General features: G+C 43.0%; 2 protein-coding genes across 6 annotated transcripts in view; one reads left to right on the forward strand and one right to left on the reverse strand.

Moving 5' to 3' along the window:
* The window catches only part of nhsa (Nance-Horan syndrome a (congenital cataracts and dental anomalies)), a 78741-nt gene extending 62867 nt beyond the window's left edge, over nucleotides 1-15874 (forward strand). Inside the window, exons 2-9 of the mRNA XM_061029704.1 lie at nucleotides 582-734; nucleotides 2462-2595; nucleotides 3152-3214; nucleotides 4904-5096; nucleotides 6460-6591; nucleotides 7775-10528; nucleotides 10816-10939; nucleotides 11770-15874. Coding sequence (XP_060885687.1) covers nucleotides 582-734; nucleotides 2462-2595; nucleotides 3152-3214; nucleotides 4904-5096; nucleotides 6460-6591; nucleotides 7775-10528; nucleotides 10816-10939; nucleotides 11770-12403 — 4187 coding nt within the window. The 3' untranslated portion in view covers nucleotides 12404-15874. The remainder of the gene's footprint in view (nucleotides 1-581; nucleotides 735-2461; nucleotides 2596-3151; nucleotides 3215-4903; nucleotides 5097-6459; nucleotides 6592-7774; nucleotides 10529-10815; nucleotides 10940-11769) is intronic.
* Nucleotides 1-17727, reverse strand: part of LOC132956355 (sex comb on midleg-like protein 2) — a 486888-nt gene that overhangs the window by 432455 nt on the left and 36706 nt on the right. The window lies entirely within an intron of this gene.

Below are 17727 nucleotides of genomic sequence, written 5' to 3' on the forward strand. Positions count from 1 at the left end.
CCAAAGCCATTTTCTACCCCTCCTCTGCCCTCATGGCACCACGTTGTCTCTGTAATGGAAAGCTCATTAGTTCCATTTGTCTGAGACTCTGGATTTCACCTTAATGATCTTAACCAGCGTGTCTCCACAAAAATGCCAGAGTGGAAATTTAAGAGTCCCCGTACCAGATCTCTGCAGACTGCCCCTCCATTTTCCATCACATAAGTCGGCAAACCAAGAATCTCTCTGCAGGCGTACGTGTGACATGTGCCTCACCTCATTAATATAAATGTGACAAAGAGTAGTAGGGCCTAAAGATAGTGGTCCGGCTCTATGGATCAATTGTTTATTATTAAAAAGTCATGATTGCTTAGTTTTAGGCTTTAATGAAAATGGGAGTTTGTCTTTCAGTCAGCCTAATAGAAGATAATTGAGTCAATAAAACTGTAACAAGGTTAAAGCCTTAATACGGATGTCTGAGTAGGATTAAATCTGACTGTAAAAAGATGGTTGTTGTGTGGTTCCTTTATAAGTGTTTGGATGTTGGTTTGTTTCCAAACCATTGAGCTGTGACTGACTCTGCGTGTGTCTCTGTCTGACAGCCGTATCTAACCTGGATGTGGAGAGTAAGCTGACGGCACATTATCAGGCTCCTTGGCACCAGCAGAGGAATGTTTTCAACTTCTCCACCCGGCCAGTATGTGTGGAAGAGCTCCACAGGCAGGCCAACTTCAGCCCGTGGGCCCTGCACAGAGGTGAGAGGAAGAGTGACACCCACTGAGTTTGTGTGTGACCACAACACAGAAGCAAAGTTAAATCATAACTAATGTGTTTTATTTTGAAAGGTCAGAGAATAACTACATTTTTTCTTGTTGTGTTTCTTACTTTATTTAAAATGTCTCAACTGGCAACGTCCTGCCTGCTGGTTTATAGTAGAACCATCGTATTCCTGTGTTGTTCTGCCCTCTAGTGGACACATTGTGTAATTGCATGTTTGTCATTAAAGCGTTTTTTGAGAACTTAGATTACGTAACCTGAAATGTTGCTTTTACAGGAATGGAAAACAACAAAGAATTCAAACACAGCTGCAGTCAAACACACATTTTATGTTTTATTGAGATGTGCAACAAAGGAGTTTATATCGGATTTGTTTTAAGAGATGAAAAGATAAAATAAGAATAGATGTCCAAGCGTGTTAAATAATTTGCTGCAGTTTCTTATTGATTGAGGACTAAAGTGTGACTGAACAGCATATAATAATAAAGTAAAAGTGATACCACAGAGACACCCTGGAAAATCTTCAATTCATGTTTTTATCAGAGCGAAACACTCATCATCATCATTTTATCGAAAATCAATACTTTCATGTAATAAAAAGCATTTTCACAGTCTCACTGTCTGTGTTATACCGTAACAAGTTGGGATTTTTCAAAGTTAAGGATTTTTGAAGGGAAAGCATTTTTGATTCCTCTGAATTGAGCTACAACAGAGCAAAAAGAAAACCTCCAATCTTAGCATATTAGCATCAAGTGTATTGGTCTAAATTTAAGTCCAAATCTCATTAGACTTAAAATAAGCCACTTTAACACAACAGGTTCAGATAAACATCTTATGTTAAGGTATAAAATGTTAAAGAAATTAGGTCTGAATTGCTCGTAATGAATGAAAATATCTGCAAATGCAGACAGTAAAATTTGACCTGTTGAGTGTTTTCATGTGAGATGAATGAACCTGATGTAGGTGTTACATCTTAACTCAACACACTCACCCTTAACAAGTAAATGTTGCTTACTGGAATGTCAGATGTTATAACTTATAAGTAATTCAGGCCTTACTCTGTGCATTAAATGTCTTAATGATTTGAATCTGGACTTGTCAGGTGAATGTGGCTGATATAAGTGTAGTGAGATATTTTTGACTAGAAATAAGAAACTATAAAAAAACTTAAAAAAACAATGTACCTCCAGAGTTAACCCACATGGAACACAAATATAAGTCTTATATAAGACCATTTGACATTAGCTTTTTGGTCTGGGTTTTGTCTTTGAACTAGCCTGTTGATTTAGTCCGTCATCTTTTAATGTTGTACATAAAGGATTAAATCTTCACAGCTACATCATCTACGTAATCTTCACACTGATTACCAAGGCAGTATCTTAAATCTCTTATCTCCTTGATCTTTTTTTTTTATGGTTTCACTTTGCTTCTTTCATTCCTTCTATCTTTTTGGTGTTTTTGTGTTGACTTTTCCTTTTTTTTCTTTGATTTCTTGCTGATTTTAAATTGTTCTAATTTGTATAATCTGTGGAACTCCTGTATTGTACTCCTCACATTTCTCTATTTATTTTTTTGTAAAGCACTTTGTAACCCTGTTTTTAAAAGTGCTATATAAATAAAGCTTATTATAGTGCGGCATGTTAGGAGTCTACAAACAGACATCGTCTATGTTTTTATAGTCAGTTCATTTTGTTTATCGTTGCAGATCCTCGGAGGAGATCATCAGGAAGCAGGGAGCGGAGAGTCACCATCTCCATCTCGGCGTTGCCCCAGATGCCCATGAGCCCCTCCCCCCACGTCGTCCAGAGGCAAGAGAAGAGGGGCATCAATCTGACGACGGTGAGACCACTGACAGTAAACTCAGTCTGGACAAAATAATCTGACTTTCAGGAACATTCAAGTTTAACCTTTTAATTTTGTAACATGAAGTCTTATTTTTAATGTCTAATTATTTGAAACTTTTATCTCTTGGATTTTAAAGTGGAACATGTAACAGAATTCATGTTTGACAAAGATCTTTAAACTTCTTAAATGTCATGGTTAGCTTTTTTTTTCATGTTTTTCTTTGTATTTTAATTTGATGTGATAGAAAGGAAACTTTATATACTGTCGAGGTAAAATTCACCTTTTTGTCCCTGCAAGCAGCCAGAGAGACTTTGTAGAGATGCAGCTACTCAGTTAGCACAAACACAGGTAAACGTGTTAGTGATGTGTTTCATGTCATCTGTTTAAGACCCTGAACGTAGTTTTATGTTTTGTCTCTTACAGTCCACACATCCCTCCTCACCACCATGCCGCATTGTCTTTTTTTTCCATGTGTTTAAGCTCAAAAACCCTCCATGTTCATTTCTGTCATTTGTTGTTTTGTTTTTGTTTTTATGTTCTGTATTTTTAGTTTGAATCCACCCGCTCCTCCTCCCCCACCGAATGTTGCCGCTTCTCTCCCTGGAGCAGAAAGGTAGAGTTCCCTCCCTCTCCACCTTCCCCTCCCGACTCCTGTGTGCTCCTTCTAACTCACTTCACACCTCCGTACCTGTTTGACTTCTTCTGATTAACATGTTGAATCTCTTTGTGCATGCATGGTAGCATCCTGATCCGACCAGTCAGGACGAAGTTTGACAAGAAGACAGCCCTTTTTTTATAAATGTGTCCTGAGTGATGCTTCCTTCATATTCCTCATCAGAGTTGACATGCAGGGTCGAGCCTAGCGTGCAGTATTTAAGGAATGTGGTTGTGTGTGGATGTGTGTGTGAGGGCTGCAGTCAGAGCCTCACAGCAGCCAGGATTTCACTAATGATAGGGTCCGCTTTTGAGAGCTTGCGTCTGTGATTACCCATGATTCCTCGGTGCTGCGGTTTCCTCGCTGCACCCATCCCCAGAAAGAGCTGACAGCCTCATGTTTCTCTGTTTTCTCACCAAATATATCTCCATGCCCGCTGCGAAAAAAAAAAAGAAAAAAAAAAGCCCCTCGGACAAACACCAAACACTCCTCCCGCCTCTCCTTTTTTTTTTACTGTCAGCTCATCTCTCGTGTCTCTCATCCTAACTCTACAACTTGCCTCCCAGTCCGCCCAAACAAATCAGCTGCTCTCCCTTTTTTTGATTTCTTCTTCTCCTCCACCAGTTGGGAGAAGTTTCCCAGGAAACCAGTTTCTTTTGTGGCCCGGGGGGTTTTGTGTGTGGGACTCATTGGTCTGCTGGGGAACAGAGAGGACAAAAGCTCTGGTTTTTAAATGGGGGGTGGGTGGGTGGGAGGTGGGAAGCAGTTCAGCCTGAGAATCCTTCCCGGTTTCACATGTGTCTCTCTGTAGGAATCTCAAGGTAAGAGACTCAAAAATTCATTAAACACGGAGCTGTTGGAGACAGAGGGAGCTGCTGTTTTTAAAGTCTGAAGTGGAAAAATGGAGCCGTGTAAGGACTCAGAGAGGAGGAGGACTGAGCTCTGATTGATTCAGAAGCTGCCGTTCGTTCGGACGCAGGAATGCTGCCGTGAAGTATTTCCTCTCAAATATTTCCGTTGGACTCGTTATTATGCAGGAGAGTCACTTTGAGTGCCACGGGTACTCGGGAGCATGAGGGGGAGAGTTTCTCAAACCGGCGTGCAGTGACTGGAAATGACTGTTTACAGCGTGTGTCACATTTCTATGCTGTGCAGAGGTGGTTGAATGAAGCAGGGTTAGTATTTATGTTGACATGTGCCGTGTAGTGTAGACCAAACTTCTTATTACCAGGCTTGGAAACAAACTCAGGTTGAGAAATAGGAACTTTTTATTCCATCTGACATTACTTCCTGCTTTTACAAGCCTTCATTTTTTGTGCATGAGTAGATTCTCCCAGTGTTTCTTTCTCTAAAGCATGCTCTTTTATTTCAACCTCTTTGTTGGATACTCAGCTCCTGGGAAGTGGATGTGTATTGATTTGCCTCTTGCTCTGGCAGTAAGCAGTCTTTGCTGCCTTTTAATAAGTCTCTAATCTCTACACTCAGATAAACACTTTGACAATACCAGTGTAATCCCCCGCCTTAAATCCTCCACTTCCTCGAGCTTGAGTTTGATCATTTCTAACTCTTGACGCACCATTTTTTTCTCCCCATGTAATGCCGGCTAACCTTAACCACCCTAACCATGCAAATATCCATCTGTTGCAGGCTGCGCCCCCTGACCCCGACACTGACGGGGTGGCTCTAGGTCACCGGTCTAAGTTCCCCATCCCTAACATCCCCTCCACCCTGGACAAGCAGACTAACTGGTCTAAAGCTCTGCCGCTGCCCACCCCCGAGGAGAGAATGAAAAGCAGCTCACAAGTCATCAACTCATGCGTCATCCCCATTAATGTGACCGGTAATTAAAAACATCATGTTTTAAGTCTTAATTCTGTTGGTTGGTCACAGGACGTTTAGAAGAGGACAGAGTGTCACTCTGTGTCAGTAGGCATGTGGGAAGTGGGGTTAAAGAGACAGCAGCTGAAATGAACCGTTTCAGGCTCATTGTTTAGATGACGCCAGTATGAGATAAATAAGGAGTTTTTTTTAGCTGCTCTAAAGGTTTCACAGACTGAGAACATGAAAAGTGAACAAAAGGATAACAAGGGATCTTTAAGATGCCAGGGAACTATTTTCTCTAACGCTCTATGACCCACCTCTTTGTGACTGTTTCATCAAATGAGATGTAACATTTTAGTCAGATGTATATTGTTTAACATCTGAGACAGCCAGGCTAGCTGTTTAGCCCTGTTTCCATTCTTAATGCTAAGTTAATCTAAATGAAGCCATAGCTTCATATTCAGTGAAAAAGCTTGAGAATCTATTTTCACAGATTTTTAAGCTATGAAACGAGTCAAAATGTGTCTTTAAATTGGACACACTGGTGTCTTTATTAACACTGTACAACTGTTGTCTAGTTAAAAAAATTGTATTTGCAAGAAAATGTGAAACTCTTGCAGTTAATTATAGACGTTCATAACCATCAAAGGCTTCAATGTTGCCAAAGGGAATCACTCTCAATATGCAAGTCATTCATTGTGCCCTGTTAACTTTCTTTTTCATGCTTCAGCGCTTTGTGCATGTGATCCTGAGACGAGGCGATGCGACTCGAATGATAATTACTTCTTGTCCAAACTGTTGAAAAGGCCGACATGATGTTATTTACTCCTCCTGCCTGACTCTTAAAGGAGGAGTTTCACGCCAAACACCGGCTGAGTCTGAGACAGTTTCAGGGGGGGAAAATGTACATTTGTAAGCAAAGTCCAGGGATTGCTATGGTGCTGAAAGAGCCTGATCTGCTCTCACATGATAGTCATTATGTATCGAGAGGGGAGGGACAGGAAAACAAGCAGGAAACAAACAAAACAGAGGAGAAAATAAGGATTTTTATTTGGTTTTTAAACCATTAGCATGCCCATTTTGTTTGTTTTTTTGCAGGGTTTGTGCAGAGATCAAATAATATGAACCTTTTTAAATTTGAGTCTTTCATAATCTGACAGTTTAGACGCTCAAACTCCAGTATTAACTCCACAGTTTTTAATCCCAGTTTGTATAACTCTCTGTCCTCCCCCCTCACTGGGATTTCCTTTTAAAAATATCTGGTGTAGTACAGCTGTGTGTTTTTTGGTATGAGACAGTGTGAGAGTTAAAGAAGGATTTTGCTGCCGTTTCCCTCTAAAACAAAGATCCCTCACATGTCCCCCTCTCTCTCTGTGTTTCAGGAGTCGGCTTTGACAGAGACGCTAGTGTGCGCTGCTCGCTCGTCCACTCGCAGTCGGTGCTGCAGAGGAGAAGGAAGCTGAGGAGACGGAGGACGGTCGCTGGAGTTCCCAGACAGGTGCAGCAAGACTTAGGTATGTAACTTATCCTCAACTATGACTTTCAAGGTTTAGTGCTAATTTCCTTTTCATGGTGATTCATTTTTTTTGTGCAGTAATGGGACACAAGTGAGTGAATTATGTGTTAAAAAAACTCACTCATCAGTATACTACAGAAGGAAACATGTCAACAGGAATATATAAAAGACATCACTGATGAAAGGAGGGATATTTTTAGTGTAAGTTTGTTCAGCTTTAAAGATATTTTGGGGCATTTCATGCTTTTATTAGCCCGATGAGAGTAGCAAGATGATAGGAACTCAGAGAAAGAGAGAAAGAGGGAATGAAATGAAGAATGATGGACCAGTGCAAAGATTCATGAACAGCACCTTGATACTCCTCAGAGCTGCACAGAAGTTTGGTTAAACTAGTTGCTGATCAAAAAACAGCTAGTTTTAATATTTTAATCATCACTTTTATCGTCCTGCAGGCATCGATGAGGGCGTCCACTTCTTTAATGTAATGATTTGGCTGCTGTTCTTCGTCATTAACGATACAAAGTTTAATGTTTCTGTTTCAACAGAATCCAGCCTTGGCCTTGGGGAGCTTTGAATTAATGTCAGAGAGTTAAACAAAAAAAAAATGGAGAGTTAAGGGATTTAAAATTTAAAATAAAAATGTCCAGGACATGTATCTGTCAGGGGAGTGTAAGAAATCAAATGAAGTGATTGGATGGCTTTACGGGCACTTTGACAGACACACCTTCCTACCTGTATGCACTGCACATGAGCAGAGTCATCCAGCAGTGAGATCTGATGCAGTGCAATGGGATGAAATGTGATGCACCTTATTGTCCCCATTATTGTACAGCTGTACAAAAATACATTAAAAGAATCCAGTTTATCCATGTAAACAGAGAAGATCGTGCCAATGATACACATAAACAACATTTATTTCACATTAATCATACTTCACAAATTGGTTAGTGCTGACAACAATTCAAATCTCTTCTTAGCTCTTTGTCTTGAACTCGCTCTTCACCTGTATGGAGGAGGCATTGTACATGAATTTGTTTGAGTTGTAATCCATTTGAAACTTTAAAAATCTTGCTTCCCGTTGCTGGTTTGTCAAAAGTAGAAACACAGACCAAGAGGCAAACTTGTTTCTTGAGTTTGTGATTCAAAGCTTCATGGCCCTCATGTTTTCTTTCTCCTCTCAGACTCTGATGACTCTCCTGGTTCCAGAGAGCGCACGGTGATTGTCCACACGAGTGCCGACATCACTCCCTCCAACGAGGAGCTGTCCAGTCATCTCAGCACCAGAGACTCGGGCTGTCAGACTGAAGACTTCCTGATATCTGGAGCGCCGTCTCGCAGGAGGATCAGGGCCCAGCGAGGACAGGGAGTGTCTCTGTCCCTGTCTCACTCTGCAGGAAACATCTCCTGTCTGCCCGACGGCACCGACGCCATGTTCACCACCTCTCTGGGCGCCCACCTGCGCTCCAGGAGTCTACCTAGAGACGGGAACAGAGTTATGAACAACGGGCATCGAGACACTGACGATGATGAGGAGGAGGAGCTCTCTCCGTTCGACGCTGAGGACTTCCTGCCGGGACGCGGGGAGCTGATTCTCAAAGATGAAGAGGAGAGTACGGACGACCAGGCCGTGTCTGAACACACGCTGGGTCTGAAGTACAAGCAGCTGTCGCAGAGTCCGGAGCGCAGCTGGATGGAGAGGACCCGGTCCCAGTTGCCCAGGAAGGCCGACATGGGCAGCTGCGAGATCTCGTCCAGCTCGGACACCTTCAGCAGCCCCGTTCACTCCGTGTCCGCCGCCGGGGTGATGCTGGGGGGACCGATGGACCACAAGGACGACCACCAGTCCTCGAGCGGGAACTGGAGTGGCAGCAGCTCCACCTGCCCGTCACAGACCTCAGAAACAATCCCCCCCGCTGCCTCCCCGCCTCTAACAGGCTCCTCCCACTGTGACTCCGAGCTCTCGCTTAACGCCGCCCTCCACGGCCACGACGACCACACCGGCTTCATGCTGGACCACCACTACCCGGGTCTGCGGACTCACCGGGTCGGCTCCTTCTCCTCCACAGCTATGGACATCTTAGAGGAAGCAGGGGGGAGCGCCACTCCCGTCGAGGGCGAGTGGAGTTACTCGGAGGCGCCGCGCCCGCCGGGCTTCAGCCCCGAGCCGAGCAGGGAGGCGGAGAGCAGCCTGGGATGTCCGAGCTACACCAGCATGGCCACCTGCGAGAGCAGCTTCTCGGACAAGCCGCCGTCGGAGAAGGCGGACACCGTGTCGCACTACTCGGTCGACACCGAGGGCTACTTCACCTCCATGCACTTTGACTGCGGCCTGAAAGGCAGCAGGAGCTTCACCTACAACTATGCAGCCCCCGCCTCCGACTGCAGCCTGTCGGACATGACTCTGAGCAGACGCTGCCTCTCTCTGCGCAGACCGAAGGCGAAGCCGTGTCCGCCCAAGAGGAGCTCGTCCTTGAGGAAAATATGCAGTGAGGGAATCATCCCCGTCAAGAAAGAACCAAAGATTTCATGCGGGCAGCAGCCTCCTCCGTCTTCAAGGGAGAGGAACCTGCAGCTGCTTCTGTCCGGCTCTCCTGCTGGTCGTCTAGGAAACTCGTCCCTCGCCAGAGAGCCGCTCGTGATCTGGGGGGTCGAGGGCTCGTCGGATCTTCCAGACTTAGGCGTGTTCAGCTCCACAGACGCACATTCATTCAAAGACGAGGGGGTGGTACAGTCGGACTATGCAGATCTGTGGCTCCTGAATGATTTGAAATCCAGCGATCCGTACAGATCTTTATCTAACTCCAGCACGGCGACGGGCACGACCGTCATCGAGTGCATCAAGTCGCAGGAGAGCTCCGGATCTCAGACGTCCCAGTCCGGCTCGCGGGCCACCACCCCGTCACTCCCGTCGGCGGAGGGAGACTTCAAGCTGACGTCTCCGGAGAAGCTGGCGGGCCTGGCCAGCCCGTCCAGCGGGTACTCGAGTCAGTCGGAGACGCCGACCTCCTCGTTCCCCTCCGCCTTCTTCCCCGGGCCGCTCTCGCCGTCCAGCGGGAAGAGGAAGCCCAAAGTCCCCGAGAGGAAGTCGTCTCTGTCCACCCTGTCGCTGCAGTCGAAGGCCTCCAAAAGAGACCTGGAGCTCCCCGTAATCCCCCCCTCCCACCTCGATTTAAGTGCCCTTCAAAGTGTGGGAAACCAGCAGGTTCAAATCCTTCACCAACACAAACAAAGAGCTGACAAACCTGCGGCACCACAGATCTCTGAGGTGTACAACACTCTCTCTATGTCCATCACACCCTCAGTGCTGAACTCAGTGCAGCTCCGCTCCATCAACAGGGAACATGAAGGAGGACACGAGGACAAAACCAGACTCAAATGTCCTACCCTGAACTCACTTTCATGTAACAAACCCTCAGAGCCCAAGAGTCCTCTGCTAAACCATCTCCATCACACACCATCCAAGGGCTCACGGGAATCTGTGTTTACCTCAAATGAAGAGCTCGTAAATGGAGAAGCAGGGTGTCAGAGCGAGACGAGGAAGGACAGCGAGGCTCCATTAGAAAGTCAGACAGCACTCGAGCCCCCGGCTGACGTCTCCGAGAGGACCAGCGCTCATGAAGGAGAGACGAGCAGAGAGCCTGAAGAGATGCTACTTAACATGTTGCAAAGGACTGAAGAAGAAGAAGACGCAGAAGAAGAAGAAGAAGAAGTGTGTCAGATAAACCCAGGTCTTGCTCTTCCTGTGCAGCACAGTTTAAACAACAGTCTGGATAAAGTGCCTGAGAATGACGGCCAATCAGAGACGCCGCAGGAGAGCTCCATCAGTGATGACAGCATCAGCACGGCGCTGGATTTTGAGTCCTCGGGTGTTTCAGCGGAAGGTGTCTCACAGGAAGAGAGGGAGGAGTCTACAGAGCCGGATGAACACAGTAAAGGTAGGGTTGGGTTTCACTCACTACCTCTTTCTCTCAGCAACTGGAAGTAAATCCTCTTTTTTTACCTTCTTGCTTAAAAATGGCTTTTTCCTCATGATATGCTGCCATTGACCCATAAACGTTTTTTTGTATAACTTACTTGTCCTTCATCCTCAAACAGAGTTGTTACTATTTTCTGCTCCTAACCACATCACAGTTATTGGTCTTCAGAAACTCAGTTGTTAAAAATATTATTAACCTAAATGGTTAATGGACCCACCTTAATGTAATCTGATTTGTGTGAACAGACTCTTCACTCAGTGATAACACAGCGTCTCCTCCGAGCGATGAGTCCAGACCAGAGGACGACAGCGTGTTTCTGTCACCCACCAAAACCAGGACCACAGAGGATCTGTTTGCTATGATTCACAGGTAAAAATCATCCTTTTTTTCCATTTGTGTGTGTGTACATGACTAGTAGGCTAAAACCTTTTTGGAGTTTCTCAGTAAATGGTAAATGGACTTGAGCTTGTAAAGCGCTTCTGTAGTCTTCTTCTGGCTTTTACACCGCATGTGTCACCTACACATTCACACACTGATGAAGCAGTGGAAGCATCAGACATGTGGCTGCAGGAGCCGGGGATCAAACCCTTCTGGTTGAGAGATTTCTTCCACATAGAAATTGTGTGCCAGATCAAAGTACCTCCATCAAAAGTGATCGTCTTGGGGCGCTGGTGGTGCGGTGGCGCAGTGGTTAGTGCGTGCGCCCCATGTATGGAGGCTGTGGTCTTCCAGGCGGGCGGCCCAGGTTCAAATCCAGCCTGTGGCTCTTTTCCTGCATGTCATTCCCCACTCTCTCTCTCCCTGATTTCTGACTCTACCCACTGTCCTATCTCTCCATTAAAGGCACAAAAAGCCCCCCCCAAAAAAAGTGGTCGTCTTTGCCAATGATGGAATACGATTGTTATTCCAATAATCAAAGATCCAAACAGAGATAGATTCTTTCCTGTCAGGTTACTTTTTATAACTAGAAACACTCTTTAAATTGCCATATTTTAAAGCTGCCACACTCCTTTGGAAAGAACTTTAATCTTATCAGGAAGAAGGCAGGAGTTGATGATCAACCATTGCTTTTATCCGGGGTTTGTCTTATTTTGTGCAACACAGATATGGTGCTGATTTCAATCTCACTGTTTAAACTGTACAGTACAGTTAATGTGACGGGGGGAGATTGACCTGTGACTCTTTCCCTTCATGTTCAGGTCCAAAAGGAAAGTGTTGGGCAGAAAGGACTCCAGTGAGTTAGGAGTGAGGAGTCGTCTCTGTGCAGCATCAGGGACGCCACCGCCCAGCAGCACAGTGAGCTCCCCGGTCTCCTTACAGTCCCCCTCTGCCGCTCTGACCCCCCCAGGCTCGCAGAGAGCCACCGGCTCCATCTACAGGAACGTGAAGAAGTCCAGCACCTCCAACGAGGAGTTCAAACTGCTGCTGCTCAAGAAGGGCAGCCGCTCTGACTCAAGTTACCGCATGTCAGCTACAGAGATCCTAAGAAGCCCCATCACTCCCAAAGGTCCTGCAGACTCCCCCGCAGAGTCACAAAGACAGACTGAAGACCCCACCTCCCCCCTCCAACAACAGCAGCAGCATCCATCAGGATCTGATCAGGTCTGCAGTCCGTACCCCAAAGCCAACGCTGAGAGCTTCTCCCCGAAGTCGTTCCTCTCATCTGCAGCCTCCAGGCAGGGTCGCTCCCGGATTCCCCCGCCCGCCAACAGCAGCCGCTACGGCATGAGAGGCCGAGTGTTCTCAGCGCCCATGCAGGCGATCTCCGAGGGCGAGACGGAGAACTCAGACGGAAGTCCTCACGACGACCGCTCATCACAGGGCTCCACGTAGAAAGAGAAGCAGCGGTATGAAAAGGTTTTAATAGTGCAGATAAAACAAATGGACCATTTTTAATATATATGAGATTTGTGACAACAGGGGACAGAAATAGATTTTAAGTATTTGGAGTCATAGGAGTATTTTAAAAAGAATAAATCTGTAAAAGAATAAGAAAAATAAATAAATAATAATTTTATACTGAAAGATAAACTGGGATGATTTTAATGATTTCCTTTATTTCTGAATTGAATCTACAAAAACATTTTTACAAATATGCATTTTTTGATGCATCTAGTAGTTGACTTCAAAGGTTAGGAGCGCTGCGTGGGTCCTCAATCAAGCTGAACAGAAAACAGATGCTCTTTGGGGAGGGTGGAATGATATGATGAAAAAATAGGCTCGATGTGTTGAAAAGAAAACGAAACGGAGTGGATAAGATAAGTGATAAACACATCAAGCATATTCATTTCATCATATAGTACTTAATTGGGTTGTTAAAATAGTTTTTATTTTTATTCCCTAACTTTTTCTTTAAAGTCTAAAGTCTTCATTTTTCCCGATAGTTTTGCTTGTCATTGAACAGCACCGTCGTAAATCAACTGGCTCTGAGTAGATCTCTGCTCCAGGAGGTTTTTTTCTCCACACAGTTTATGAAATCAAATTATAAATAATAGAAGTTTTAAATATTAAAATATACAGAAAAACAGACTATATAAACATGAAATAAGTAAATATATATATGTTTTACAAATATCTGAGACAAATATCAGCTGAAATAAATGAAGACATAAATGTGAAAATGAATGAAAACACCAACGATAACTTCATATTTTATGATTTGTCTTTATTTCCTGTTTATTTTACAGTTTTATTCTTATTAGAGCACTCCTGGTACTCCATACAGAGGTAGTTATTGTAGCTGACTTTTTCTAACTTTGAGTTTTCTGTGGATACTAAGAATGTTTTTTACCTGTGTTCAAACAAGTTTTATACACAAATATGTTCCATCACTTTTATACGGCATGTCGACTTAGCATCGAAAAAAAAACAGGGAACAAACTTATGTAGCTCACATCCTGTGTCCGAATATCCCCGATGAGTTGAAGTGATAGAAACAAACCGGTTTACATGGATCTGAAGAGGTCTTGTTTGAAACCTTCAAAATCTTTTAAATGTCCGATTTCTCTTCAGATATTCTTAAAACCTTGACATTTTTCATCAGTGGCCTGTTTTAAAAAAAAGGCAAACATGTTGGATGAGCTGTCTGTATTCTGTGAATACCTATGCAACGAGACAATATTTACATTTCTTAAAGCCAGATTATAATGAGAACTCCCATCAGGACTAACGCGGTGTGAGAAACTAATGTGTGGACTTTTGTATATTTTACCTGGTCCTTTCTAAAAGCATATTTTATCACAGATTATTACAACATGTTTACAAATTCTCATGCAATAAAGACAAATAATTAGAGGTGAAATAACTAACTTGACAATCTTGGGAGAAGAAAGGCGAGGAGGTGTTTAACAGGGGAGATGAAAAAAGTGTTGTTTTTTTTAAAGTTGGAGGTTGTGAAAAAGGGGAGATGTAAAAGAACAAGGAGGTCATGTGTTTTTTAAAAGACTTGATAATTAGAGCCCGACTGATGTTTCAGCTGATATGTGACTTTCACAGGTATATTGGTATATGGGTTTATTAATAGGTTCAATTTAACAAGAAAACAAGGAGCTGATTTGGGAAAAAGTGTCATTGTGTAGTTTGTCCAGCAGAGGGTGCTAAGACTCCATGGTTTACGATCCTTGTTGCATTGTCTGCAGAACAGGCAGCAAAGCAGCCGAACAGTAAACAGCATGATCAAATTGATGTGAAATCAGAGGGTAGTGAACACCTGTAAGGTCTTTTTTCATGTAAACTCATAAGTTGATGATATTTACAGTAATCTGTGAAGTCACCGCCTCTGAAATCAGTGTCGACCTAAGGAAATCCACTATGGGTCGGGCTCTAGTTATATTTGTCATTTCTGGTTTGCTGACTTTGGTGTGTTTATGAATTGTTGAAAAAAGGCAACAGGAAAGTGTTCTGGGGATTTTTATATGCCTTATGTGTACTCTGCGCAAAAAAAAAAAGGATAAGTGACGATAAGTGAAGAAGCAGCCGCGGCAAAAAGTTTGGTGTTTTTGTGAGATTTTTCTAATTTGTTCGAGTTGTAGGAATACATTTAGAGGCAGGTGATGAAAAGTAGAAATTCTGGATTTTAAAGATGTAACGTTTGGGCTTCTTTTTTTTGTACCGAAGGCTCGACTCTTCTGCTCCCCTTCACAAAGGAAAAGAAAACTGCCACGGTTTATGTTTTCTTTGTTACACAATCTGAAAATCTATTTATTTTTATAACTAACACAGAAGATCTCTACGTGCTCCCTTACACCTTTTAGATAACCTACAACTAAAACACAAGTATGCAATGAATTGCTGGTAGTATTAATAATAACTATAACATATTTTATTCAGATTCTTATTTTTGTTTATAAGAGACATTTTTAAATCGGATCTCAGACACTGGCTGCAGAGACGAAACAAGAATGCAACTTAATGATGTCATTTAGATATGACATCAAGAGTCATAAGCTACAAGAGCACACAGAGGCTTTTATACCCCCCCCCCCCCCCCCCCACACACACACACACACACACACACACACACACACACACACAGTAACATTATACATGTTTTTTTTTAATTGCAGTGATAGAAGTAAACCATTATGAGTCTTTGCAGCCATATTTTCCTGTAGGCACACTGTAGATATGGACCTAGTTTTGGCCTTAACGAGACTCCGTACTATCGTCACATAACAGGGTACTCAATCGGTTTGTTTCTTTTGTCTGTGAACCTTCATTCCAACCTTTTTTCTTTTCGATTCTTTTTGTTTTTTTGCACTGATGAAGTGATGTTTGTGAAGTTTCACGAGTCTCTTGCTGTACCTGGAGATATTTATACACATTTTAAACCCGAGCTGTCTGACTTTTCCCCCACACTCCGAGGAACGCTGTACGAGCCCACTAGATGCGTCTGCCAAAGGCTAAAACAAACACACGTGTTAGTGGCTGTTTTTTCTCTCCCCGTTTACTTGACTGACACGTTCTTGAAAACGTCAAACCCGACACTATAAAAGATTTCATGTGTGGTACGAGATGCATGTCACTCCGCCTCTGTGTACTGTAGGTGTCCACTTTGTAATTTTTTTTTGTACAAACTTGTAAATACGATAACTTTTTGTCGAATTGTTTCTTATGTATAAAACAAAAAAGTTTACATTAATTTCAAACCTTTGTATATTTTTGAGCTGTGGAACACTCTGTCTTGTATTTATTTTTTAGTAAGCATTGTGGAGATCCCATAGTAAATCCTATCAAAGCTAGCACAACAGGCTGCTTAGCAACTGTGTATAAAAAGACAAATAAATGTGACTGCTTTGAAAATTACTCTTTGGCTCGGACGTCATGTTCTTTTTTCTTTTTCTTTTTTTAAAGTGTTACAGTCTTATTTTTGTCTTCCTTCAACTGTAAAACAAGCACATAATGACACCACAGAATGACTTCACATAAAAACAGACATGGCTGCCGCGTCACTCCCGTAAAGTAACGTAACACATGGTCTGTAATGTTCATTTTTAAGGAACTGTATCTTCCAATGCCAATGAAGCAGCAGGAGCAATTTGGGGTTAAGTGTCTTCAAGGACACATCGGACATGTTGCTGCAGGAGCTGGGGATCAAACCCTTGACCTTCCAGTTGAGAGATGATAACTCTACCACTGAGCCACAGCCACCCTGTAAGCCTGTCTTCAATGAACGAGCTGACGGAAATACACACACAGTTTATTTCACTGGACATTATTTAGTGATTTAAGCTAGTAATTCTTACTAAGTACGATAAGTTATTCTAGTAACTTCCACTCAAATATAAGTGAACTACACTTAAAAGGTACAACAAATTAAATATCTTTAATTTTACTGAGGTCAAAAAGTTTAGTTTACTTCGTTTTTTAAGGCAATCGGTTTGCATGATTTTGAGCGCACAAAAGAGTGCTCAAGATGTTCTTGAGGTTTAGTGCCAGAGGAAAACTCTCTGCAGTGCTCTGCAAGTGAACTGAAACCTCTCCAGCATCCAAACCCTAATCCATACTGTGCTGTGGTCCAACTGGGTGACCCTCCAGTTCCCAGCCCTGGATAGTCACCTTCCACTATCTGAGTTCATCCTCAAACAGAGAAAGTTTGTGACATATAGAATACATGATCAGTATGACTTGTTGTCTTGCTATGACTGAAATGTCCTGTATAGGACAGATAAGATGGCGCCTTATCCTTAAACAAATGAACACAATGAAATAATGTCTGCCTTGTTGCACAGCAGAGTAGAATAACAAAAAGGACAGTATTACATTTAGTTGATCTAAAAAGGTGTTGAGGAAGATTCATGATGTCTAAAGCTCTAAAATAAACTTCATGAATCATCTATATCAGGCCTATTCAACTGGCGGTCCAGGGGCCAGTCGGATGACATCAGACTGACCGCAGATCAGTTCTATTTACAATTTAAAAAAAATTATTATAAAGAGGGGGGAAAACTTGTGAATGACTGTCATTGTTGTCACAATAAAGTGTTATAAACAGCACTCCCATTTAATAGAACAACGTTGGTCCTGTGTTGCAGCCTAAAAAACGCCTTTGAGCACTGCTGTGGTGGGCTTGCTTGTCCGGCCCACGAGTCCTTAGCTTTCTGAAAATTTGCCCCCCTGAACAATATAGTTGAATAGTCTTGATCTATATTGTTTGCATTGAAATATCAAATGTTCAAGAAAAAATTGTACATAATTTTTCAGTTTTTAGACAAGACTGATTAAAGTGTGAAAAATAAGCATGAAAGAGGTTTTTGGGAAATATTCCTGCTTACAAACAAATATGTACGACTGCTTAAAACAAACCCTGGAGTAACCTTCTGTTCAGCCCTGAGCACATGTCTTCTGGATGAATTTATGCAAATTAAAAATGCATTTAAATTAGCCCTCATTGTCCCTTTCCCTTCTAGAGAGACACAGCTGAGTCCTTTTCAAATGGATGTGACCAGGTTCCTCTTTACATATAACATGGACTGGAGGTGTAGCTGCATGTGTGAACATTACAACATGTTCATGGCTGAGTTCCAGCTGCAGTCAGACTGAGTTTTCTCTGCAGCTCTGTTTCACGTCAAACAGGCCTGTGACGGACAAAAACGCCTTGTTCTCAGTGTGTGAATGTCAACTGAGCTAAAAGGTAAACAAAGACGTGGACTGTTTGG

Source organism: Labrus mixtus, chromosome 3 (assembly GCF_963584025.1).
Source record: "Labrus mixtus chromosome 3, fLabMix1.1, whole genome shotgun sequence".
In the NCBI taxonomy this organism is placed as follows: Eukaryota; Metazoa; Chordata; class Actinopteri; order Labriformes; family Labridae; genus Labrus; species Labrus mixtus.